This window comes from Nicotiana tomentosiformis, chromosome 1, assembly GCF_000390325.3.
Source record: "Nicotiana tomentosiformis chromosome 1, ASM39032v3, whole genome shotgun sequence".
Classification (NCBI taxonomy): domain Eukaryota; kingdom Viridiplantae; phylum Streptophyta; class Magnoliopsida; order Solanales; family Solanaceae; genus Nicotiana; species Nicotiana tomentosiformis.
The window spans coordinates 81,532,182-81,558,358 of NC_090812.1; the positions used below are offsets into that span (position 1 = coordinate 81,532,182).

The window sequence follows — 26,177 nt, forward strand, 5'->3', positions numbered from 1 at the left end:
CGTGAATTGTCCGTGCAGTTGTGATATGAAATGAGGGTACGAGGTGTCGGAAAAAATATGATGATTTAATTATGGGCATGAGGTGCCGTGAAAATATAAAAAATGGGTTGAGACCTATGTTTACGAAAAATATGAAAATGGGATGAGACCCGTATTTATATGATTATGAAACGAGGTGTCACGTGGTGACTTTTTAATTTAAAGGATTATATTCAAAATATTTATTTGAAAGAATTTTTATGTAGAAGGTATTATATGAAAGAATTATATTTGAAAGGTAATTATTTGAGAAAATTATATTTGAAAGAAAGTTATTTGAAAGAATTATATGTGAAAGACATTATTTGAAGGATTTGATTTATTGTGTGTAATTATATTTATTAATTGTTAAGCGATATTAATGGTATTCTTGTTGTCTGCTGTGCATATTACTGGTTGTTTTATGTTGCCCTTATTGTTATCTGCTTCCTATTATTTTGTATATTATATTGCACAGGCTATTAGACTAGTGAGTGTCTTGACTGTACCCCGTCTCTACTCCACTGAGGTTAGTCTTGATACTTACTGGATACCGACCGTGGTGTACTCATACTATACTTCTGCACATTTTTGTGCAGAGCCAGGTATTGGAGTTATTGGGCTTGAGAAGAGTTAAAGCGGGATCGTAAGGATTTAAGGTAGAGCTGCTTGGTCGTCGTAGTCCCTTGGAGTCTTTTAATTTTATTGTACTGTAATTTTTAATCAAACAATATTGTATATTCGGTTCTCGTGATCATTCCATGTATTCGGTTAGAGTTCGTGACTTATTACTACCAGTCTTGGGAGGTTGTACATTCATATTTGTTCCGCTGTTAGTTTTGGTTACTTATTTAATTAAAAAATAAATGGCTCCAAAAAAATGTAATTGAAATCGGCTTACCTAGTCTTAGAGACCAGGTGCCATCACGACGCCTGTGGTGGGATTTTTGGATCGTGACATTTATCCGCAGCAATTGAATGAATTGAAATGCCCTAACTCTCCTAACTGAAAGTGTAACAGAAACTGGTACTCCCGTAGCCCTTAACCCCTTTTCAATTAATTACATTTCATAGTAAATGACAAATATGCCCGTGCACTAACAAACTAACTTTCTGACTCTATTAATTCTCTGAATTGGCATATAACATTTCCTAAAAAGGATGGATAAAAAGCAGAGAAAAAACGAAGGAAGAAAATTGGGAAAAGAATAGATAAAGAGAGAAAGAGAGAGAGGGAGCGAGAGAGGGAGCGAGACGGAGAGAGAGTAGAGATGGAGATTTCTTATTCAATTACTAATATAAAGGGATATTCATTAATACTAATTTGTAGTATATAATTGATAAATTGTATATGCTCATGTAATTAAATTAAAACTTGATTAAAGACAGTAATAAAGTTTCATATATAATATAGGAAGGTAAAAATACCTAGCATTTATAGTGTAGGCTGAACTCTGCAACAGATGATGAAATTACTCTTTGGTAAGGGAATGTTTTATGGCTTTTAAATTTGGAAAAAGGGCCAAATTTCCCGTTTTACTCTCCGAAAAAGTTCAATTTGCCCTCCGGTCTAAAAAAGTCCTAATACTATGTTAAGTGCGGAAAAAACTTTGATAATTTTTCGACATGGATGCCACGTGGAAAATTGTGATCTCTAAATCAATTATCTTTTTCCCTCATGCAAATTTACCCATCTATTATTCAATTTGGAGCAATTTTTTCCATCTATTATTCTATTTGGAGCAATTTTCGTGATGGCTTTACTTTTTTAACTTCTCACTTTAAATAATTTTCCTCTTTAATTTGTTAGACTTGAGTTTAAAATACAATTGCCAAAACAGCAAGTTGTAGCCAGAGGCAAAGCTAGGATTTAAAGTGTATGGGTTCTAAATTATAAGAAAAGATGATGATCTAAAACTAATATACAATAACAAGCTGACTAAAGAATGAGTATCGATATCTAATATATATTAAAGGTAACGAACCACACAAACACAATATATGAATATAAACATTATCATTTCAATTGAACTCGACGACTTGTTATGTTTTGAAAACGATCAATGATCGCATCATTAGGTACACTTTCAAATACTCCATCCTCTATATAACAAACTAAACAATCATTTAAAAAGTCATCACCAATTCTGTCTCGCAAGTCATTTTTAATAAACTTCATTGAGGAAAAAGCCCTTTCGACCGTTGCAATAGCCACGGGTAATATCAAACTTAGTTTCACAAGCAAATAAACAAGTCTCCATGTCTTGTGAATATTTGTTTTAACCAATGTCTTCGAGAGATCGCCAAGCCCTTTCAAGTTAGAGAATGCATTGTCCATTTCTCGAACATAGTCAATATAGTTGTCAAGCTCAAAACTAAGATATTCAAGCTTAGAAGCAGTGAACTCATTTTAATAATATGTAGCAAGTTTCATAATCTTATTTTTATCATAATTTGCAAAAAAATATCGGGACTCAAACTAGCCATACCAAGAAGCAGATCAGTATTCACTTCACTAAAACGATTGTTAAGCTCCGAAAGTTACAAATCAATAGTGGCACAAAAAACGTCTACATGCAAATGATGAGAATATGTAACAGTTGAGCTTTTACGCTTCAACTTTCCAAGACTATACTTCTTATCCATTTTTGGGATCACAATACCATTCTTATCACAAAACGAAGAGACATCTTCTAACAAAGAATTTCATTTAGATTCCCAGATTGTTTGCAATTACCTCTTTGTGAAATGAACAAGTTTCATAGTATTAACAATATCTTGATCTTTTATTTGCAGCGCCATATTCAAATCATATGTAATTGCCATTATTTTTAACATCAAATGTAATATATATACAAACTCATAAGATCTTATATCTTCCACTAGACATTTTGCCAGTGCTTTCTCCTGATAATTTGAACCCTCATTTGCAAGAACTCCAAGTACATGAACAATTGATGAGAATAAAGATATAAAGTTGCGCAATGTCTTAAAGTGAGACCCCCAACGGGTATCACCTGGTCTTTGAAACCCAAGTTCTTGATTTAATCCACTTCCTGTATGAACTTCACCAAGCACTAATAATTTATCTAATTTTTCAGCTTGATCATCTTTAAGTATCTCCCTACGCTTATAAGATTCTCCAACAACATTCAGAACATTAGCAAGAATGTCAAAAAAATTATTTATATCATGGTGTTTCTTTGCAACAGCTACAAGAGTCAATTGCAATTGATGAGCAAAGCAATGTACACAATATGCCGGAGGATTATCTTTCAGAATCAAAGCTTTAAGACCATTAATTTCTCCTTGCATGTTACTAGCTCCATCATACCCTTGTCCCCGTATTAAAGATAAACTCAATGAATGTTGTAAAAGCAAAGAATTTATTATTTTTTGTAATGCATATGCAGTTGTATCTTTAACATGAACAAGACCAAGGAATCGCTCAATAAGTTCACCCTCTTTATTGACATAGCGCAGAATAAGAGCCATTTGTTCCTTATGAAAGACATCTTTAGACTCATCAACAAATATCCCAAAAAAATTTCCATTCAAGTCTTCAATAATTGCTTTCGCCATTTCTTCTGAACAAGAATTCACAATATCTTTTTGAATATCAGGAGAAGTCATAGTGTTATTTTTTGGAGCTTTTTCTAATACCACATTTTTCACATCTTCCTTCTTATCCAAATACTATTTTAAAAGATCTAAAAAATGGCCTCTTCTTGTAGAAGTTACACTCTCATCATGGCCTCAAAAAGGAATTCCTTCTTTCAAAAGATACCTTATCACATCAATTGAAGCATTCAAGTGAACTCGATGTTCACTTTTAATTTTCTCGGATTGCTTGTCCAAAGATGTTAGAATAGATTGTGTTGAAACATCGATTATGAACACTATTCACATGACCCACATGTGATTTAAGTCTTTCTAAACCTTTATTCCAACCTCTAAAACCATTTATTGTGAAAGCATCACCTATTTTTCCCCCATATCCTCCAATCTCATTTCTAACCATTGAGAACATGAAGTTTTAAACCATTCAGGATTAAACTGACGCATTATTCCTCTAAAATCTCTTTTTGGAAAGACAAAATCACGAGGTTGACAAGGTCCATTTTGTATATAATTTCTCCTTACTCTGTCACGTAAATTAGGTGGATATGCTGAAATTAGTTTTCTTTGAGCGGGATCGGGCTCATAATCCAACACTTTATCCGATGCTTGGGAAGGATTAATATTGTTACTAATAACTGGATATAGAGAACTTGACAAAGGAGAGCTAGAAGAAGATGCAGAAGCTTGAGCTTTGTAAAAACTCGTGATCATATCGACTTTTGCTAGAAGACCCTAAAAATTACAAAACAAAATTACACTTCAAGACCCTAAAAATTACAAAATAAAATTACACCCAAAAGTTGGTCTCACTAAGAAACTAAAAATAAGAAAGTAGGACCACATACCTTGTGTGTCGATTTGTCGGAGAATCCAAGTTTGAACTTTTGGAAAGTACAAAAGCACAAATTGACAAAGAGAATGAAGTTCAAAATGTAGGACAACCCTAGAATCAAAGATTAAAAATCAGATTTTGTATAAATTGTCAAATATAAAATATAAGAGGAAAACATGAAGAGAAAAAAATCAGGAAAGAGGAATTGAAGAAGGAAGAAGAGTCTAACTTCTAAGAGAGTAAGAGCATACACAACGAGAGTTTGAGGGCATCCGGCTCCGGCAGAGGGTTGTAGCAGCGATCAAATCATCAAAAGACTGACAGAGGCAAAGAAATCTAGCTTTTTTGATTTGGGAATTAGAAAGGCAGAAGGTGTGTTGGCTGTTTTTGTTTAAAATGAATTGTTTATTAGAAAGAGAAAATGCTTTATATTTTATGTATTAAAAAGAATAAATTTTAGTCTAAAGTAAGCCAAAAAGTGTCCTTTGGAGTTGTTTGAGAATTACATTGTCGTTAGTTTGTGCTTTCTGAAATTCTTTTTGTAGTTGTTCGAGAATTACATTGTCCTTAGTTTGTGTTTTCTGATATATTTTTTGTAAAAAACAATTGTGATTTCTGATATATTTTTTTTTGTAAAAAACAACAAAATAGCACACTGCTTCGAGCGGGATTCGAACCCACGTGTTCTCTGCGCGAACTCAGAACTCTTACCATTAAACCCAAACCTCTTTTGTTACTGGGTTCGGCATGATATATTTATATAGAAACAGTAAATTTTTTAATACAAATACAGGGTCTCAAAAAAGTCACTGGGTTCGCTCGAACCCGCACCCTCTACTGTAGCTCCGCCCCTTGTTGTAGCACCTTAAAAGTGACATTATATTGTGGTAAAAGATGACATTTAATTTTGATTTTGTTAATTACTTATCTGAAGTCTTAGTTGGATCTTAGTTCTGAGAAGCTTAACTCACTAGTGATCTTCACTAAAGATAATACATGGAAAATCCATACACCATTTTTGAATTGTGAATTTCTCTTCTAAAATTTTTAAAATATTTTCTGCTACCTAACCAAATACCAAACAATAAGTAAGAAAATCACATATTTTCCTAGAAAATATTTTCAAAACACACCCTTAAAGTAGAGTACTTTTCTTTTTACATACTTTTTGTTTGAAGTATGCACCGTCAGTTGCAGTTTGATTCATTTTATTGAACCACACATGAAAATATCTTCTTTTTTTTTAACAAAGTGACGATGAAAGTAAAATTCAAACCTTTATCAACTCTAATAACTTATTAAATTATAAATCATCTTATGTAAAATTTTAAATTGTTAATAGCATAAACTCTGCTCTTTCTTTAATCTGCAACAAACGTTGTATACGGTCAAAACAGATTTCGGCTTTCTTACGTTCGATCGAGATCGAGTGGCAAGAAGCCAGAGTAGAATTTTGGGAGTAAGCTCCGAAGGCAGTACAAACGAGCCTTGAGTCCAAAGGAAGCTCGAGGAGTCGGCTCGATAATCCTATCGAGCCCGAGGCGTTGCTTCGAGTTCTGAAATGCACCACGCCCGCCCCGAAGGTCGAGCTCAAGCCAAGACCGAAGAGCCGACCCGGTAACGGGTTCGGGCCAGTATCGAGTTCGAGCCAGTGTCAAGCACAAGAGCCGTTGTAACCGCACCAAGGAGAGAATCTTGGCGGGAATCGAGGAAGAGACAAATCATCATGAGTTCTCCACTATATGCTTTATTTTATTATTTTATTACAAATAATGTAATGACCCTCTATTATAAAAGGGAGGGTCCTTGTAAGCTAAGGGCAGGACAGATAGCAACAAAAAGATCACTTCTCATACTAAAAGACATCCCCTTGTGTTTGATTGACTTTATCTTATTCATTCTTTTTGCTCACTATTTTCATTCTCATAGTCAAGAATACACTTATTTCTATTTCTCAACACGATTTATATCAAATTGTATCGCATATCCTTAGAACCAAACACAAATCTAACGTTATTCAATTTTTCGGGTAAATAGTTTGGCGCCCATTGTGGGGTTAAGGGTAACAGTAGTTGTTTGATACAAATCTGTAATACACACCGGTTTACAACTTCAAATCGACAATTGGCAAACCCTCGATTGATGGCTTTACCTATCGACCTTGAAGCCGGCCTTAAAGATGAAACCAGCAACTTGATACCCAGGACCGGAAGGCGAATTAACGAGGCCACCGAAGCTCGAGTCGAAGCACCGCTAGATGTCAATTCACAAGTGGCTCTTGAGGCGAACCAACATTCGAAACCGGAAAAAAATATTTAGGGCGGTACTCGATCCGTAACTCGAGACACCCATAACGTGGAAGAGATCGGAGTCAGCTTACGGATGATCTTCGAGATGTTACAAGCCCAACAAATAGCGATAGCTCTATTGCAGAGCCAAACTCAGGTACAAAGCAGGCCAGAGCCCAATCCGCTTCGAGAAATCACCCACAGAACGGAACCAGCCATAGTGAAGTCAAACGAGGAGGAATCGGGGACTACTCCCGAAATTACTAAATTGCTCGAGGAACTCACAAAACGAGTCGAAACCAATGATAAAAAAGTAGAAACATATAATTCCAGGGTCGATCAGATCCCGGGAGCTCCACCAATGATAAAAGGGCTAGATTCAAAAAAATTCATTCAAAAGCCTTTTCCCTCGAGTGCAGCCCCAAAACCAATCCCCAAGAAATTCCGTATGCCCGAAACTTCCAAATATAACGGTACGACTGATCCTAACGAGCATGTCATCTCTTACACATGTGCCATCAAAGGTAACGATTTGGAGGACGATGCGATCGAATCCGTGTTGTTGAAAAAGTTCGGGGAGACCCTCTCGAAGGGAGCAATGATCTGGTATCACAATTTACCACCAAATTCCATCGATTCTTTTGCTATATTAGCATATTCATTCATAAAGGCACATGCTGGTTCCATAAAAGTTGCAACAAGGAAATCAGACCTCTTCAAAGTAAAGCAAAGGGGTAATGAAATGCTGTGGGAATTTGTATCCCGATTTCAAATGGAACGCATGGAATTGCCACCGGTCACAGACGATTGGGCCGTATAAGCTTTCACCCAAGGGTTGAATGAACTAAGTTCGACAGCATCACGTCGGCTGAAATAAAATTTGATCGAGTATCCAGCAATAACTTGGGCAGATATACACAACCGATATCAATCGAAAATTAGGGTCGAGGATGATCAATCGGGAGCTCCGTATGGACCCGTGCATCATAGAAGGACAACTACTAAAAGCCAAAGGAGATCGGCAGAGAACAAAGGTCGAACAGAGACCAATACCAACCATACGTCACAAATCAGATGAACAACGGTTCAGCACGTAATACAGTTCGGAGCAATCGAAGGATTGATCGAGGGCAGAATTCTCGGAGACTTATGAGCAAGAGCGGCTTTGATAAATATGTCGATCCTATAGAAGCACCTCGATTATCAGAGTATAACTTCAGCGTTGGTGCTTCCGCCATCGTGTCGGCTATCGTACGCATCAAAGATACTAAATGGCCTCGACCCATGCAGACAGATCCTGCCCAAAGGAATCCCAATCAAATGTGCGAATATCATGGCACCCATGGCCACAGAACGGAAGACTACAGGCAACTAAGAGAGGAAGTAGCCCGCTTATTTAAAAAAGGGCACCTTCGGGAATTTTTGAGTGATAGGGTGAAGAACCATTTTAAAAACAGGGATTTCAACAAGCAAAACGAGCAAGAAGAACCGCAGCACGTCATTCACATGATCATCGATGGCGTCGATACCCCTCAGGGACCAGTGCTTAAACGCACTAAAACATCGATTGTGAGGGAAAAGAGATCTCGGACTTAAGATTACGCACCCATAGGGACTTTGTCCTTCGATGATGAAGATGTAGGAGGAATCATCCAACCTCATAACGATGCACCGGTAATATCCCTTTTTGGAAGGCCATGGATCCATAACATGAGAGCAGTACCTTCGACCCTACACCAGGCCCTCAAATTCCCAACATCGAGAGGTGTCAAAATGGTGTACGGAGAACAACCAGCCGCAAAGGAAATGTTCGCCGTCGAGAAAGCAAAATCAATGTCCTCGCCTTCGTCGATAAAGGGATCGGCCTCAGAAGGAGAACGAGATACCAAATAGCAATCACAGACATCGGCTTCGACCCAGCCAGATAACTAGAAGATCGAAGAAGATGATGATCAAAGGGTCCCTCAATCTTTCATGATTCTCGATGACTCCGACGCCACCAAATCAACAATCGAGGAACTAGAGCAAGTCACACTAATCGAGCACTGGCCCGGGCGAAAGGTATACTTGGGAACGGGGTTGAGCCCCGAACTCAGGAAGAAACTTGTTCAATTTCTTATCAATAACGTCAATTGTTTTGCATGGTCCCATTTAGATATAACAGGGATCCCACCGGACATAACGATGCATCGGCTAAGCTTGGACCCTAGGTTTAGACCGGTAAAGCAAAAGAGAAGACCCCAGTCCGAGGGAAAGCACGCATTCATAAAGGACGAGGTAACCAAACTTCTCAAGATAGGGTCCATTAGGGAGGTGAAATATCCCAATTGTTAGCCAATGTAGTTGTAGTGCCTAAAATGGGGGGGCAAACTTAGAATGTGTGTAGACTATAAGGATTTGAACAAAGCATGCCCCAAAGATTCCTTTTCGCTGCCCAATATCGATCGCATGATCGATGCCATGGCCGGCCACGAGATCCTCACTTTTCTCGATGCCTATTCTGGGTATAATCAAATCCAGATGAACCTGGAGGACTAGGAAAAGACTTCGTTTGTCACCAAATATGGAACATATTGTTATAATGTGATGCCCTTCGGACTAAAAACCGCAGGGGCTACTTACCAACGCCTAGTAAATAAAATGTTCGAAGAACAAATAGGTAAATCAACGGAAGTTTATATTGATGACATGCTAGTTAAGTCCCTGCGCGCAGACGACCATTTGACCCATTTGTAGGAAAAGTTCGAGATTTTGAGGAAATACAACATGAAGCTCAACCCCGAAAAATGTGCTTTCGGGGTCGGTTCGGGCAAGTTCTTTGGCTTCATGGTGTCGAATCGGAGAATCGAGATTAACCCCGACAAAATCAAGGCCATCGAAGACATCGCCATCGTGGACAGCGTGAAAGCTGTACAAAAGCTAACGGGATGGATTGCAGCTTTAGGCCGATTCATTTCGAGATCATCAGATCGAAGTCACAAATTTTTCTCTCTACTCAAAAAGAAGAACGATTTCGCTTGGACACCGGAATGCCAACAAGCACTAGAGGAACTAAAACGATATCTATCGAGCCCCCACTACTTCACACTCCAAAAATAGACGAAAAACTTTGCTTGTACTTGGAAGTATCGGAAGTCGCCGTAAGTAGTGTCCTAATTCGAGAAGAGCAAGGTACGCAATTCCCCATTTATTATATAAGTCGGACCCTAGGAGAAGCGGAAACTAGGTATCCGCACCTAGAAAAATTGGCACTTGCACTAATAAGCGCCTCTAGAAAGTTAAGGTCGTACTTTCAATGCCATCCCATATGGGTATTAACCACTTACCCGCTTCGTAATATTTTGCACAAGCCCAAGCTATCAGGCCGGTTGGCCAAATGGGTCGTCGAGCCCAGTGGGTACGATATCGAATATCAACCCCGTACGGCCATCAAGTCTCAAATTTTAGCAGACTCCGTGGCCGATTTCACACCAACCCTCGTACCCGAAGTCGAAAAAGAACTTCTGTCGGAATTGGGTACATCATCGGGGATATGGACCTTTTTTACGGACGGAGCTTCGAACATAAAAGGGTCCGGACTAGGCATAGTTTTGAAATCACCCACAAGTAACACTATTAGACAATCTATTAAAACTACCAGGTTGACTAACAATGAGGCCGAGTATGAAGCCATGATTGCAGGTCTCGAGCTAGCTAAAAACTTGGGAGCAGAAGTCATTGAAGCCAATTGTGACTCTTTGCTAGTGGTGAGTCAAGTAAACAAAACCTTCGAAGTCCGAGAAGGTAGAATGCAACGGTATTTAGACAAACTGCTTGTCACTTTACACCATTTCAAATAATGGACTATACGGCATGTTCCACGAGAGCAGAATAATGAAGCCGATGCACTTGCAAATTTGGGATCGTCTGTCGAGGTAGATGATTTGAGCTCGGGGACTATCGTTCAACTTTCGAGATCAGTAATCGAAGAAGGTCACGCCGAGATAAATTCTACAAGCTTAATCTGGGATTAGAAAAGTAAGTATATTGAATACTTAAAGAGCGGAAAGCTCCCATCGGACCCTAAAGATTCTAGGGCCCTACGGACTAAAGCTGCTCGATTCACATTGGCTTCGGATGGAATGCTATATCGAAGGGCATACGATGGACCGTTGGCAGTATGTTTGGGTCCGGCAGATACCGATTACATCCTATGGGAAGTGCACGAGGGCACTTGTGGGAATCACTCCGGTGCCAATGCATTAGTTCGAAAAATAATCAGAGCAGGGTATTATTGGATCGATATGGGCAAAGACGCGAAGGAGTTTGTTCGTAAATGTGACAAATGTCAAAGGTATGTGCCAATGATCCATCAACCCGGAGAGCAACTTCACTCAGTCCTATCCCCATGGCCGTTCATGAAATGGGGAATGGATATCGTCGGCCCTCTGCCATCAACCCCAGGTAAAGCCAAATTCATTTTATTTATGACTGACTATTTCTCTAAATGGGTTGAAGTGTTCGAGAAAATAAGAGAGAAAGAAGTTATAGTCTTTATTTGGGATCATATTGTATGTCGATTCGGGATACCCGCCGAAATAGTATGTGACAATGGAAAACAATTCGTTGGCAGCAAGGTAACAAAATTCTTCGAAGATCACAAAAAAAGAAGGATACTATCAACGCAAGCCGAATCTACGAACAAAACTATCATTCAAAACCTAGAGAAGAGGCTGAACGACGCTAAAGGAAAGTGGAGAGAAATCCTACCCGAAGTCCTTTGGGCATATCGAACGACGTCAAAATCCAGTACGGGGGCAACCCCGTTCTCCTTAGTATATGGGTCTGAAGCATTGATACCAGTTGAAGTCGGCGAACCCAGTACCAGATTTCGATACACAACAGAAGAATCAAATAACGAGGCTATGAACACTAGCCTCGAATTATCAGACAAAAAACGAGAAGCTGCTCTCGTCCAGTTGGCTGCCCAAAAGCAACGAATCGAAAGATATTATAATCGAAGAACCAAGCTCCGCCATTTCAAGCCCGGGGACTTAGTGTTAATAAAAGTCACCATCAATACCCGAAATCCGAACGAAGGAAAACTAGGACCAAATTGGGAAGGACCGTATCAGGTGCTCGAGAACGTCGGAAAGGGATCATACATGCTCGGCATTATAAACGGCAAACAGTTATCAAGCAGCTGGAATGTATCACATCTAAAACGGTACTACTGCTAAGGTACGACCTTTCCATATTCATTTGCATTTCGAAACTAACCCCTGCAGAAGTCCGTACAAGAGCTAAGATGGATCTTTCGCTCGAAAGCACGCGTTGCACTCTTTTTTCCTTAGACCGGTTTTATCCCAAATGGGTTTTTCGGCAAGGTTTTTAATGAGGCAACCATTGATCGTGTTGTACTTACAATAATATCCGAGGCCTCTTTACAATCGACCTCGAATACTGGGGGGGCATTAGGCCCTCAAACTCATCGAGTTCAGATGCAAGAAAGTTATTTCGCAACAACAGGGTTCCCATAGGAAAATTTGTAAGAGCCAAATGGTCGAAACGAACCATGCTCATGTCGATTGGCCCGAACCCAGGCGCAAAACATGAACACATGTATAATAAATTGCACAGAAAGTCCTCCTCTTTAGCGACATCCAAGAAAATTCCTCTATTTTTGAGATTTATCGCACAATTAGAATCAAGACAAATTCGACGACTAATAAGTCTATGGGCCACTTTTTATTTCGAGTTCGAGCAAGCACTCACTCGACAATTACGCCTACGGGCTACATTACTTTGAGTTCGAAACATTCACTCGACTAATGAGCCTACGGGCTACTTTGACTTCGAGTTCGAGCAAACACTCACTCGACCATTATGCCTACGGGGTACAATACTTCGAGTTCGAAACATTCACTCGACTAATAAGCCTACGGGCTACTTTGATTTCGAGTTCGAGCAAGCACTCACTCGACCATTATGCCTACGGGCTACATTACTTCGAGTTCAAAATATTCACTCGACTAATGAGCCTACGGGCTACTTTGATTTCGAGTTCGAGCAAACACTCACTCGACCATTACACCTATGAGGTACAATACTTCGAGTTAGAAACATTCACTCGACTAATAAGCCTACGGGCTACTTTGATTTCGAGTTCGAGCAAGCACTCACTTGACCATTACGCCTACGGGCTATATTACTTCGAGTTCGAAACATTCACTCGACTAATGAGCCTACAGGCTACTTTGACTTCGAGTTCGAGCAAACACTCACTCGACCATTACACCTACGGGGTACAATACTTCAAGTTCGAAACATTCACTCGACTAATAAGCCTACGTGCTACTTTGATTTCAAGTTTGAGCAAGCACTCACTCGACCATTATACCTATGGGCTACATTACTTCGAGTTCGAAACATTCACTCGACTAATGAGCCTACGGGCTACTTTATTTCAAGTTCGAGCAAGCACTCGCTCTAGAATTATGCCTACGGGCTACATTACTACAAACTAGAAATGTTCGCTCAAGCATCACGCTTACGGGTTATATTACATCCAGTTCGAACCATTCACTTGACGGCTAATAAGCCTATAAGTTGCTTTCATTTTAAGATTGGGCGAGGACTCACTCGGAATATCATGCCTAAGGGATATTTTTTCTTCAAGTTCGAATTATTGACACAACTAGCAAGCCTAAGGGCTACATCACTTCAAGTTCGAAAAAACAATCGATCGATCATAGAGACTACGAAGTCAAAATTTGATTAAAGTCTTCACAAAATGAGTCGACCAAGTTGTATATATACAAAATTGTCTACATGATTGATTGCGTGATACATACAGCACTAAAAAAATTAATTAAGAACTAAGCTTCCTGGTCATCCTCAGGGGCATTCGCTTCTCTGTCGGGCTCTTCCCCGTCCTCGGATCCACTCTTGCTACCGTCATCGTCATCATCATCAGAAGCCAAGGCTTCAGCTTCAGCTTCAGCTTCAAGCTCTTTAGCCTTTTTTATCTCTTCGGTAAGATCGAAACCTCGAGCGTGTATCTCCACTAGGGTCTCTCTTCGAGACCTACATTTAGCAAGTTCGGCAACCCAATGAGCTCGAGCATCGGCAGTATCCGCCACCTCCTGTGCCTCCATCTGAGCAGCCTCGACATCGACCCGATATACAGCAATGGACTTATCCGCCATGACTTTCGACGACTCAACCTCCGCCTAGGCCTCAGTAAGACGTGTTTCAAGCTCCTCGATCCTCTTAGCCTGAGCCGACCCCTTTTGCTTGATGCTTCGAAGCTGAACATCGGCCGATAGTAATTTGGTCAAAATGGTTTCCTTTTCCGCAGCGAGGCGATCGATAGTCTCTTTCCACCGATTACATTCGGCTTTGATTTGATTGACTTCTTCCCAAAGTGACCCGATCTTTTTAACCTTTTGCTACAGCTGAGACAACGAAGGGTTAACTTCCACAGTCGAGTCAAACCCATACTTTAACAGAACGCGACTTACCTGCTTGTCAAGTTCGGCCTCTTCTTCACGAGCCTTAGCCAAATCCGCTTGGAAGTCCTTTATAGTCTCGTCATTTTGGCTGCAAAGAAGTCGCTAGGCGTCTCTCTCCCCTGAGACCTTCTAAAGCTCGACCTCACACTGGCTGAAGTCAACTCGAAACCTACTAATGGCTTGCACAGTAGGGAAAGAACATGAGTCAAATTCAAAAAAAGAAAACGAAGAAACTAAGTATAGCGAAATCATTACCCGAGTAATGAAACGTTGGGCCTCTTCTAGTAGAAGAGAAGCATCTCCAATATCGGAAGCATCATCGACTCCAGTAAAGCAATCCCGAAAGGGATCCCCTGCACTAGAGCCTCCGCCCATATCGGGGGTCTTCAATTCTCGAGCTTCCTTTAACGCCTCCTCAGAAAAGGTAGGAAGAGAAGGCAAATAATCCACTATCATAGCCCCAAGCGAATCACTCGGTGCATTCCGATCAAGACTCGGGATCCCGGGGTCAACCCCGTCTGGTACGGCCGTCATCGGCTCAGGAACTTTGGTGACCTCTATAGCTCTCGCAGATCGGGTCACCAAAGCCGAGACACCTCCTTCTTCCTCTTCTTCTTCTTCTTCTTCTTCTTCTTCTTCTTCTTCTTCTTCTTCTTCTTCTTCTTCTTCTTCTTCTTCTTCGTTTTCCTCTTCTTCTTCTCTCAGTCGTTGGACCGAGTCAATCAAAAGGGCAATTGCCTTCCTCCTCACCCTTCGAGTTTTGGGTTTGGGGCCCTCTGACCGAGAGGTAGCTTTTTGCTTCTTGTCTTTCCCCGGTTTCAGGACCGGGGACTTGGTTCCTTCTTCACCGCTCGAAGGCCTCAAAGTGGCATCCTTGGTTACACCTGTGTAAATGGAAATCGGTAACGAATGGAGCACAAAGAACACTTCGAAGGAAACGAGAAGTAAAACCTTACCATGGTTTTTGGCTTCCCATCTGCCTTTTGCCAAATCACGCCAAGCGCGTTTGGCATAAGAGAAAGTCGAGGCTAACTTTCGAATATAATCCTCGAGGTCGGGCACCGCTTGTGGCATCCAAGGGGAAGCTGTATATCGGAAGAGACATCAGAAAAAATCAGGAAAGGGTACAAAAAGCAACGTCTTATGAGAACAACTTACAGTCGAAATTCCATTCCTCGGGGAACGACATCTTCTCTTCCGGAATAAGGTCACGGGTCCTCACCCGAATGTAAATCCCCATCCAACCCCGATCCTTATCTTCATCAATGCTCGACATCAAAGCCTTTGATGCCCGATGATGAAGTCTGATTAATCCTCAAAAGATTTTAGGCCGATACAACCGTATGCGGTGATTCAGGGAAAAATCCAACCCTCCGGCTTTGGTGGAGAAGAAGCGAAGTAGAATTACTATATGCCATAGAGAGGGATGAATTTGACCAAGGGTAACCTAATATCTCTTGCAAAAATCGATGATCACCGGGTCGACCGGACCCAATGTGAAGGGATAAGTGTAAACACTTAAAAAACCCTCCACATGGGTGATGACGCTCTCTTCGGGGGATGGAATCTGCAACACAACCTCGGAACCCCAGTTGCAGTCTTTTCTGACGGCCTCGAGATGACCCTCCGTTATAGAGCACATGTACATCGACACGTGCTCGCATCGACCCGGAACGGATGAAGGATTCTCAACCTTAAAATCGATCTTCAGAGTGCACGGGCCGGGAACATAGTCGAGAACGGACGGCTCCACCGGTGCCTTGTCGCCGGACGATCGTGAAGAAGAAGTTTTCTCCTTCTGAGGTACAGTTTTCGAAGTTTTAGCCATTGATATGAGAGGAAGAAAGGCAAAGGAAAGTGAAAAATTGACGGCACCTAAAACTCTAGTGTGGATGGCTCTAAAGCAACAAAGCAAAGGGAAAAGATAAGAGAATTTGGAAAAGTGAAGGCGTAAAAGTGGTAAAAGTTAGATGGAAGGGTTATTTATAGGCTCGCATCATGTCGATACGGTATCAGAAATGGCCGACCATCATCTGACAAGCATTAAATACCTTGAAAAACTAAATCGACGGGACAGCTATCACATACGTCATAATCGGTCCCTGATAAAACGTGAGCTTGTTGTCCGATCGAACCGCCAAAGGTCATGTCGATTCTCACCATATCCTTTATGAGAATCGAGGGGACTATTTGTATACGGTCAAAACAGATTTCGGCTTTCTTACGTTCGATCGAGATCGAGTGGCAAGAAGCTAGAGTAGGATTTTGGGAGTAAGCTCTGAAGGCAGTACAAATGAGCCTCGAGTCCAAAGGCAGCTCGAGGAGTCGGCTCGATAATCCTATCGAGCCCGAGGCGTTGCTTCAAGGTCGGAAATGCACCACGCCCTCCCCAAAGGTCGAGCTCAAGCCAAGACCGAAGAGCTGACCCAGTAACGGGTTTGGGCCAGTATCGAGTTCGGACCAGTATCGAGTTCGAGCCAGTGTCGAGCTCACAGACAAGAGCCGTTGCAACCGCACCAAGGAGAGAATCTTGGCGGGAATCGAGGAAGAGACAAATCATCATGGGTTTTCCACTATATGCTTTATTTTATTATTTTGTTATAAATAATGTAATGACCCTCTATTATAAAAGGGGGTCCTTGTAAGCTAAGGGCAGGACAGATAGCAACAAAAAGATCACTTCTCATACTAAAAGAGATCCCCTTGTATTTAATTGACTTTATCTTATTCGTTCTTTTTGCTCACTATTTTCATTCTCATAGTCAAGAATACACTTATTTTTATTTCTTAACACGATTTATATCAAATTGTATCGCATATCCTTAAAATCATACACAAATCTAACGTTATCCGATTTTTCGGGTAAACAAATGTGTAACTCATCATAGAGATACAAAACCTACTCTAACGTACTAGTAGAATTTTTAGTGGACCACGAGGATCTCATGATGCCCTACTATATTATCTTTGTAATGCACGGATGCTGGGCTCATTTAAATATTTAACACCAATATGATTTTGTAGTAAAGTGATAAGTACTCTCTTAACTTTAATTAGAGGTTTTGAGTACAAGTTCTGAATATAAAATCGCCTTTATTAGGGAGTGTTTTATTAGAATTTTAGTCGGACTCCAATACATGTACTGAATACCGAGTGAGAAACAAAAAAACTAATAATGTATTCAACTTTGGGGCTCTCATTTTCACCCAACACCAACTTCTCATCTACCATGATTATTACATGTACCTTAATGGACACTCATGTGTTGTTACCATGCATTTAGAACCAATAGTATAATATCATATTAAGATGAATTTCATTGCTTAACGGACACTCATATGTCATCACTCATGAGTCATGACCATGCCTTTTCTAAGTTTAGTACATATTGCTAATTATAGAAACGATCACTCGTAATTACTTGTCAATTAACCTGGCGTTTTTTATTCAAATTATTTGTTATGGCATAAAAATAAAACTTTTTTTTATTTGCACCAAAAGTTGTGCCCAACCGGTCTATGAATGGATGAGAATCATGAGAGACCTGAATTCTAATTCGAACATTGATTAAAAAAAAGTTAGGTAATATTTTTTCATGTGATTAACTTGACTCGCGGAATTACCCAATGCATCTAAGAAAGTTAAAACCTTTTCTTTTTAAGGAGAGTTAGTTTGGATTAAACGAATTTGATCGAAACCCCACCTCATTGGCTCCTTGCAACGTACAATGTCATCTCTCTTCAACTTTGCTTTGGAAAGAAGGCAAAGGTCAACATCTTTATTTTCTTTGTCTGAGTGATTATTTGATTTCCCCATTTATGATATAGTTTGCCCGTCTCCATGCAAAACCTTTTGTGGCTTCGTCCAAAAATAGTACTAACGAGACATAAAAGTAGTTAGAAAAACCCTATTTGAATCTATTGTTCAAGTATATATATCCAGTAACGAGTCCATAGCTTAGATGCTATATATATAGGTTCTGAGCACAAAGTGAGTTATGAAATGCATAATATTTTGATGCATAAACACACACATATAAGCTGAGTTGGATCATTGGATTATGTCAAATCCGCAAACTCATTGTTGGATCGGATACTGTATATGTATATCATGACCTTATGTCCTTTCCCTCCTTTTTTTATTTCTTCTAATTTGGTTGTTACGTGACTTGGGCCATTGCGTACGTTAATGTCTTCTTAAAAAGAATGTATGAATGAAATAATGGTAAGCTCTCATTGTTAATTAATTAGTCCTAACTCAGATCTTGATAAGAACGTTCTAAGGTGAGCATACATTGACTTTGAGACTTAAATATAGAAGCATTCTCCATTCAAATATTTTAGAAATCTTTTCTTTATGCGATCATTTCTCTTATTTATACAATTATACCTCTCTATAACCGTCATCCTCCATAACAACACTTTATTGAAACATCCAAATTTTCTTTGAAATTAATTTTTCATGTTATGTTATAATATATATTTTTTATAACAACACTTCATTATAGCATTAAAAAAATATTCGAACAAACGAGCATGTTATAGAGAGATTTGACTATGCATGGACTATATATATATTATTCATCTGTTGACTATTTTAAGTTTAAATTATTCATTTATTTAGGTTAATTCTTCTTTCTTTATAGTACCTACAAAATTTAAGGAACACCTGACAAATAAAAAATCTCCAAACTATTAATTCTCCAAGTTACCAATCTACCAATTGTACGAGTTGTAATGGGGGTACATATAGCTCCGCTAAAGTTATTATAACTTACTCTCTTCGGTTCATAACAAGTGATTTTTTTTCTTTTTATTTTAGTACAAAATAAGTGTACTTTCACATAATCAAGAAGGAATTAATTTTAATTTTTCAAAATTTTTCCTTATTTACATATCTCAATGTATCAAGGTAACAATTAATTAAGGATAATTTAGTGAATACATCTTTTTTTCCTTAGAAGTTCGTATTTTCTTAAGGAGTGTGTCAAAAACTAAAAAATCACTTATTAAATATAAGGACTCGAGGGAGTATAATATAGGTGCATGCTTAAATGTGATGACATTATTATTAAGAGAGTAAAATATTAAAAAGTATCTTATTATCGTATAGGATACTTGTTAAACACACAAGCTAGCCAACTTTTTCTTCTTCCCAATCGTACGTCTTAATGGAATTGTTATTTATGAGAAATAGCAGAGTAGGAAACTGTCGGAATGTACCTTTAAAGAGTGTTTAATTTCTTTTTGTTTGTAAAATTTATATTATGGTGGTTTGAATATTGGTTGATTAAAACTTTTCCATATTGACTAATTGCTCTTTAAGTTCATAAGAACACAAAATAACATCATTACGAGGTTTTTTATCCCAAGGACGTAAATATCGCCATGTCACAAAAGAGCACACGGGGATTATCAATTTATCATGAATTTATTATTGCTAAATTCATTACTCTATATATTTTGCACTTTAAGGATGAGACATATTATTTCTTCACATATGAAAAATTACACCTATAACCTTATATTAAGAGGCGACTTTTACCTTTGAAGCGTTACTATTAAGAAAAAAATGTACTCAATTTATTTGGCATCTTACTTGAAATAATGTATGCTGATATAGAAGTTGTAAAATTAAAAATTCATTTTCAAGTAATGAGCAAATAGGGTTACTTCCTTTATCTTTCTAAGTCAATCAAATTTTTGCAAAGGGTGTTAAAGTAAGTTCACATGCTTCTTAAAAATAAAGTTTTCTTACACACGAGAAAATGATAAGAAAAATATAGACTCTGAAAATTAGGCACACACCTATCATGTGAAAGATCTTCAATACTACATTTAAACCCATAAACTTTAATGGCTATAACTAATAACTAATTATAATTAAAATCATCACTTCTGTGGGGATTATTTCAAATAAAAATTGGTTCGGAAAATAGAAAATCTAAAAAAGAAAAAGAAAGGGATCGTTTATGTGGCGATAAAATATAGGATGATATAAGTGGCATCTCAATTCTCAAAGCGAAAAATAGCTGTCTCAAAGCTGTCTTTATTTACTACACAAAAAAAATCAAAATCCGAAGTCTTTTTCTGTAGCTGGTTTGAGGTTTTCTTCATTTCCATTTTCTGCTATATCTTTCTCTGTCTTCTCACTTTCCTCCTTTTAACTCTACTATCTGCTCATATCCATTCTTCTTTCCCTCATTCATATTAAAATCATCACTTCTGTGTCATAAAGGTGAGATTTTTATTTCTTTATTTGTGTGTCTCTACATCAATGAATGTGGCTGTTGAGTTAGGTATTGTGTTATTTTCCCCATTCTATCCTCATAGGGTTTATATTAACATTTTGGGATTTTACTTCTATTTTAACTAACAGCAAACAACTCCTTGGTTGAAGAGTAGGTGGAGAGGGATATACACTCATAGAATAAACGAAGAGATTTTGGGTAAAAGAAGAAGCTAAGAAATTGTAAGAAGGGAGATTTGGGTTTTGAAGAATGAGTGCGTCTAGGTTCATAAAGTGTGTCACCGTTGGCGACGGAGCTGTGGGTAAAACTTGTCTTCTCATTTCCTATACCAGCAACACATTTCCCACTGTAAGTACTTGTTTACCTCTCTATCTCTCTTTTTATGCATTTTGTCAAACATTTGTCAGGCATTTTCTTATAAGCCTAACCGTTGGCGATGGAGCTGTGGGTAAAAATTTTTTTTTTTTTTTTTTTAGACCAAATGATGCTCTTTCTGTTTATCGCCCAAAAGAACAAATTAAGCTAGTTATTTTCAGTAAAACGACATGTTTTCTTGAATCATGACTTGCTTACTCAATTTGGCACCCGGTCTAAGAGTGGGTTGTTTTACTTTTACTTTCAATTACCACAAAAAATGGATCTTTTGGCTATTTTAAGGGAAAAAGAACTAATTTTGTACATTGTAGACTAAAGTTATGGGGGGGGGGGGGGGTGAGAAAACCATGAGAGGTGTACTCTAGGGAAAGGGAGCCGAAACTACCTCTTGAATATTGTCGTGGTGAACTCAGCCGTGATGGGCTACTTATCAACTTGGTTGACCAACCAATAAAAGGATGTCTTCTGTTTTTTGTTGTGCATCAGTGATAACTTGCATAAAAGAATCCCCTTTTCGCTTAAAATGCAAAAGGATAAATATACTTATAATCTAAAGGTATCAGAAGGGAGTATGGACCGAAAAAAGAAGTATTAGAACTCTCATGGAAGATGGAATAAACTTCACAAAACCAATCTAAGATACTGGTTTGAATTTAATAGTTCAGTCTCTAACTTGATACTAGTTTTTTAATTGAAGTTATCACTTGTTAGAGTGAAAATGCTTTAAAAACTTCAATAAGAAAGCTGATTATAAGTTCTAGTTATATTTATGTGAGTGGTGTGTGCATTGCTCATGTTTGGTAATTGTCTGCTGCACCACAAACAGGATTACGTCCCAACTGTATTCGACAATTTTAGTGCAAATGTGGTTGTCGATGGGAGCACTGTCAATCTGGGGCTGTGGGATACTGCAGGTAAAATATTTCCCCACATGACAGTTTCATCCTTTTCTTTGTCCTTTGCTGTGTGGCGCACACGTCAACTGCCTCTACTTTTTTATTGAACAGGTCAGGAGGATTACAATAGATTAAGACCGTTGAGCTACCGGGGGGCAGATGTATTTATACTGGCATTTTCTCTCATTAGCAAAGCGAGCTATGAAAATGTCTCCAAAAAGGTGAGTTCCTCTCCTGTATCCTGTCTCTAACTTTCAGTTTTCTGTTGTACTTGACCGGGAGATGAACAATGATGTGGGAACATTAATGAATCCTGTCGGTCCCATGAATAACATTGGCTTGTTTGACTTTTACATTACTTATTCGTAGCACATCCAGTAAAATGTAAAAGTCAAACAAGCCAATCTCTTAGCAAAGAATGAGTATTAGTTGCCTATCAGAAAAGTAAAATGAGTAATATGTATGCTTGGTGATATTCAACAATCACTAATACATTATTTCATCTTCCTGCTATTGAATTTCAGTGGATTCCTGAATTGAGGCATTATGCTCCTGGAGTTCCAATTATTCTTGTTGGAACAAAGCTAGGTTAGTATATCCTAATTAATGATGTTTGATTGTTAATTCTACAGCTGATTGATTTCTTCTTATCTAATATCGCTAGTTGGTCAGAATGGTATCTTTTTATCTGTCCTTCCATTATTTTGGTCTACTTATCTTCATTTCCTAAGCTACGATTAATCCTCTTTTTGGAAATTTTGCCTTTTATATTTGGATAAGCCATGAAATTTAAGACTATCCTTGAAGAGAGTTTATTTTTGCGGTGGCTCATGAATCACTATGTCAATAAGTTTAGCTGTTTATTGGGAAAAAAGAGCTCTGTAGGAAGTTCGGGGTCACAAAAGTTCCTCTTTTGGCAAGTCGAAAGCAATTGTGATATTGCTGCTACTCTCTAGAATTGTGGTTGGGGTCATAGAGAATGGAATGAATGATGCCTTTCATTCTCAGTTGTATATATTTGTCTCTGTGGCATGAGTAGTTAGCATGTGCATGTACTCACTGCTCCTTGTCTTCTCCTTCTTGAGAGGTTGAGCCTATCGTAGATACTGCAGCTACTTTTGGTAACACAACGGTCAAATCAATAGCTGCAAATCATGATAATGTGATTTTTTATTGACCATTTAGCTCAGCAAGTTCTTATGAATGAAAACATTTCAGGTGTTATAGGCAGTTTATTCATGTACGAAACAGATAGCCGAAGTGATAAATGCTGCTGTTTACCGGCTGAACCATAAAACTAAATCGGTTCATTCAGTAGAGTGATGATTGAACATGAACTTGTAGGACGCAAATACGTTGGTTGAAATTAGATGCCTTTTAACTGGATTTAACCCTGAAGAACTATTTATGGTGTCAGCAGATGAAAAATGTGAATTATATATGGCTAGGCAGAGAGGATATTGTGATTCAAAGAAACTTCAACAAATTTTGGATCCCATATTTACTCACTTTTTCTATAACTTAGGTTGTTATGTTGTCAAATTGCTGGAGAAGTCTCTGAGGATAAGTGATCTGTTGCATACTGAGATTTGAAATAGACGAGAAAGAAGTATTGGTTCGAAGTTCCGTTTCTCATTTAAATAATTGCAGGGTGCCCAATTGTTTTATTGTTTTAAATTGCTTACTGTCCTAACTTTTGAATAGAGTCATTATAAGGGTTGTCATAGATCTCCTAGCTAATCTCATTATTTTATCTCTATATTGGACTTGGAATGTATCTGCCATGAAAATATAAGGACTAGAAACTTTTCTAAGTCCTTCTAGAAAACACATTGCTTGGGCTTTGGAATGGGAGTCCTGAATGAACTTAAACAATGCTGTTTACTGTATTCTATGTTGACATTCAAATGTACTAATGTTGAATTTAAAAGTTCACAAACTATTCGTAAGCCTAAATCGGTAAGTATGTATTTTCTGGACATTACATTCAAGTTCATAGAGAACTTCGTTGTATACTGTCTGTCCTTCTCATTTGCTATTTAGATATTAGAAAATACCTTCAGTTTTTTGACTCGCTCAATTTGAACTTTTCCTTTCTTGAAGTTCAGTTTAGATAACTCCAACTCCTACTTTCTCATTGTCTCCTCTATGCTTCTTCTCTTCTAATTCCATGTTCCTTGGTCTAATACTGTTGATGTGCTTCCACTTAGATCTCCGAGAGGATAAGCAATTCTTCCTGGACCATCCAGGTGCTGTTCCACTTACCACAGCTCAGGTACACTACTTTTTTACATGTCGTGGTTTTAGACCACAATGTGGCCTTTTTGTTGTGGATTAAATTTTTATGGGGGCCTTAGCTCCTCCAGCAGAACCTTACGACATGCTTCTTTTTAAGGGTGAAGAGCTGAGAAAGTCGATTGGTGCTTCCGCTTACATTGAATGTAGTGCAAAAACACAACAGGTGCTTTTCTAATTCAAAGATGACTACGTGGCCAAGTTATCAAGTTATCTAATTACGTATTTCTATTGCCTAAATTGCAGAATGTGAAGGCTGTTTTTGATGCTGCCATTAAGGTGGTTCTACAACCACCCAAACAAAAGAAGAAAAAGAAGAGAAAGGGTCAAAAAGCCTGCTCTATCTTGTGATTGCTGAAATAATAGACAAGTGATGGAGATGTAGATTGTTATCAATGTCTTCCAAGTTCAAAGAATGCAGTGTAAGGTTCAACGTTGGTAGTCCTGACTGACTATGATAGGAAAGCATGAATCTGCCTTGTCCGTAACATTGGAGGCCAAGATGTATATTTGTGATCCGCATATGGTTGGGGATACAGATGTGCAAAATTCTCTGTTTCGCGTTGATTCTGTGTAATATATTATGTAACACTTGTGTGATGATTCCTTGAATTTGCATCTACTATGTGTTGTTAAAATGTAACCGAACATACTGATTTAGATTGTCCAAGAAGTTGAATTTGCTATGTCATAAAGATAGTGGCGTGAATACTCCTTGCACATAGATTTTGCCCTATGGTGTTGTGAATTGTGCTTTGTGCTCTCTGATGTAGAATGTGTGTATTGCTGCTAACTTTTTTTTAAATGCAAAGTTAATAATAATTTTCTTATAATTAATTTCTCCCGATAAGTTTTTCTCAATTAATGATATAGCTAATCCATTTAACATTGAGTAAGATTTTATCTGTTTTAATTTTGAAAAATTTCTTTCTGCTGAAGCAACGGTAACATGAGTTATTAACATTATTCTATAAGCAATATAGACATTTGGAAAAGAATTAAAAAAAATTTATTTGATTGAGTATATCAATTAAACTGTTATCTTCTAATTATACTATTTTTCTTAACACTTTTAATTTAGAGAATAAATCTAAATCATCATTATTGATATGATTATTATGCTTTAAGGAACATTCAAAATTAAGACTATTTTTTTTTCAAATTTTCATCATCTAGTGATCTCAGTTTTTTATCGTTAAATAGAAAATCAAAAATATTTTCATATGCTTCGAATTGTTTAAATCTATTTTGAAGTGAAAAAATAGCATTGTCTATTATGTATAAAAAGTAATTAGATTCTTCAGGAGATTTTGAGATTTCATTATCAACATTCTCATCAAATTGTTTTTCCTATATGTCACACGTTTCTTACGAAATTAGGCTTAGATATTTATTTCAAATGCAATTTCTTTGGTAGAAATCATAATAGTTGCAAATCCTTATTCTCTATATATGTTAAAGAAAAAGAAAGAAATCAAACCTTATTACTTCACTTTAAACTTTTTTTTTAAAACTTATATATAGTCTATCATGTGTTACAAAATATGAGGCATCCACAAATATGGGGCCTAAAATTATTGCTTTACCTGCTTTAAGAAAAAGCCGCTGGTTCTGAGTTAGAGAGTGGGTTATTTTCATGCATACTATTTTCATGCATACACACACATATAAGCTGAGTTGGATCATTGAATTCTGCCAAATTCACGAACTCATTATTGGATCTGCCCCCCCCCCTCTCTCTCTCTCTCTCTCTCTCTATATATATATATATATATATATATATATATATATATATATATATATATATATATATCATGACCTTATGTCTCTTTAATTTCTCCTCTTTTTTTTTATTTCTTCTAGTTTGGTTTGTTACGAGACTTGCTCCATTGCGTTAATATCTTTATAAAAAGAATGCATGGACGATCTCATTGTTAATTAATTAGTCCTAACTGAGATCTTGATAAGAATGTTATAAGTTGAGCATACATTGACTTATTTATAAGCATTCTATATTCAAAAATATTGTTCAGGAATATATATCCGGTAACGAATCCATAAATGCTATACAGTTCTGTGTCAGAGAGTGAATTATAAAAACATAATATT

At 37.9% G+C, this 26,177-nt stretch overlaps 2 protein-coding genes across 4 annotated transcripts; one reads left to right on the top strand and one right to left on the bottom strand.

Moving 5' to 3' along the window:
• Nucleotides 1-2,035: 2,035 nt before the first annotated feature.
• Nucleotides 2,036-3,651, bottom strand: LOC104121684 (uncharacterized). The gene is made up of 2 exons (XM_009588271.2): nt 2,756-3,651; nt 2,036-2,393 (listed from the first exon to the last, which is right to left on the bottom strand). Exons 1-2 carry the CDS (start codon nt 3,649-3,651, stop codon nt 2,036-2,038), a joined length of 1,254 nt encoding a protein of 417 aa, XP_009586566.2.
• Nucleotides 3,652-20,274: 16,623 nt separating this feature from the next.
• On the top strand, nt 20,275-24,777 carry LOC104121446 (rac-like GTP-binding protein 5). Of its 3 annotated transcripts, none has more exons than XM_009633482.4 (8): nt 20,275-20,489; nt 20,657-20,850; nt 21,704-21,791; nt 21,885-21,994; nt 22,298-22,361; nt 23,984-24,048; nt 24,169-24,234; nt 24,315-24,777. In XM_009633482.4, the coding sequence occupies exons 2-8, from the start codon at nt 20,752-20,754 to the stop codon at nt 24,417-24,419; spliced, it is 597 nt and encodes a 198-aa protein (XP_009631777.1). In that variant the 5' UTR covers nt 20,275-20,489; nt 20,657-20,751; the 3' UTR covers nt 24,420-24,777. The 3 variants fall into 3 exon arrangements, with proteins under 3 accessions (XP_009631777.1, XP_009631837.1, XP_070042239.1); XM_009633542.4 differs by having other exon boundaries at nt 20,331-20,489; nt 20,631-20,850; XM_070186138.1 differs by having other exon boundaries at nt 20,334-20,550.
• Nucleotides 24,778-26,177: the final 1,400 nt, after the last annotated feature.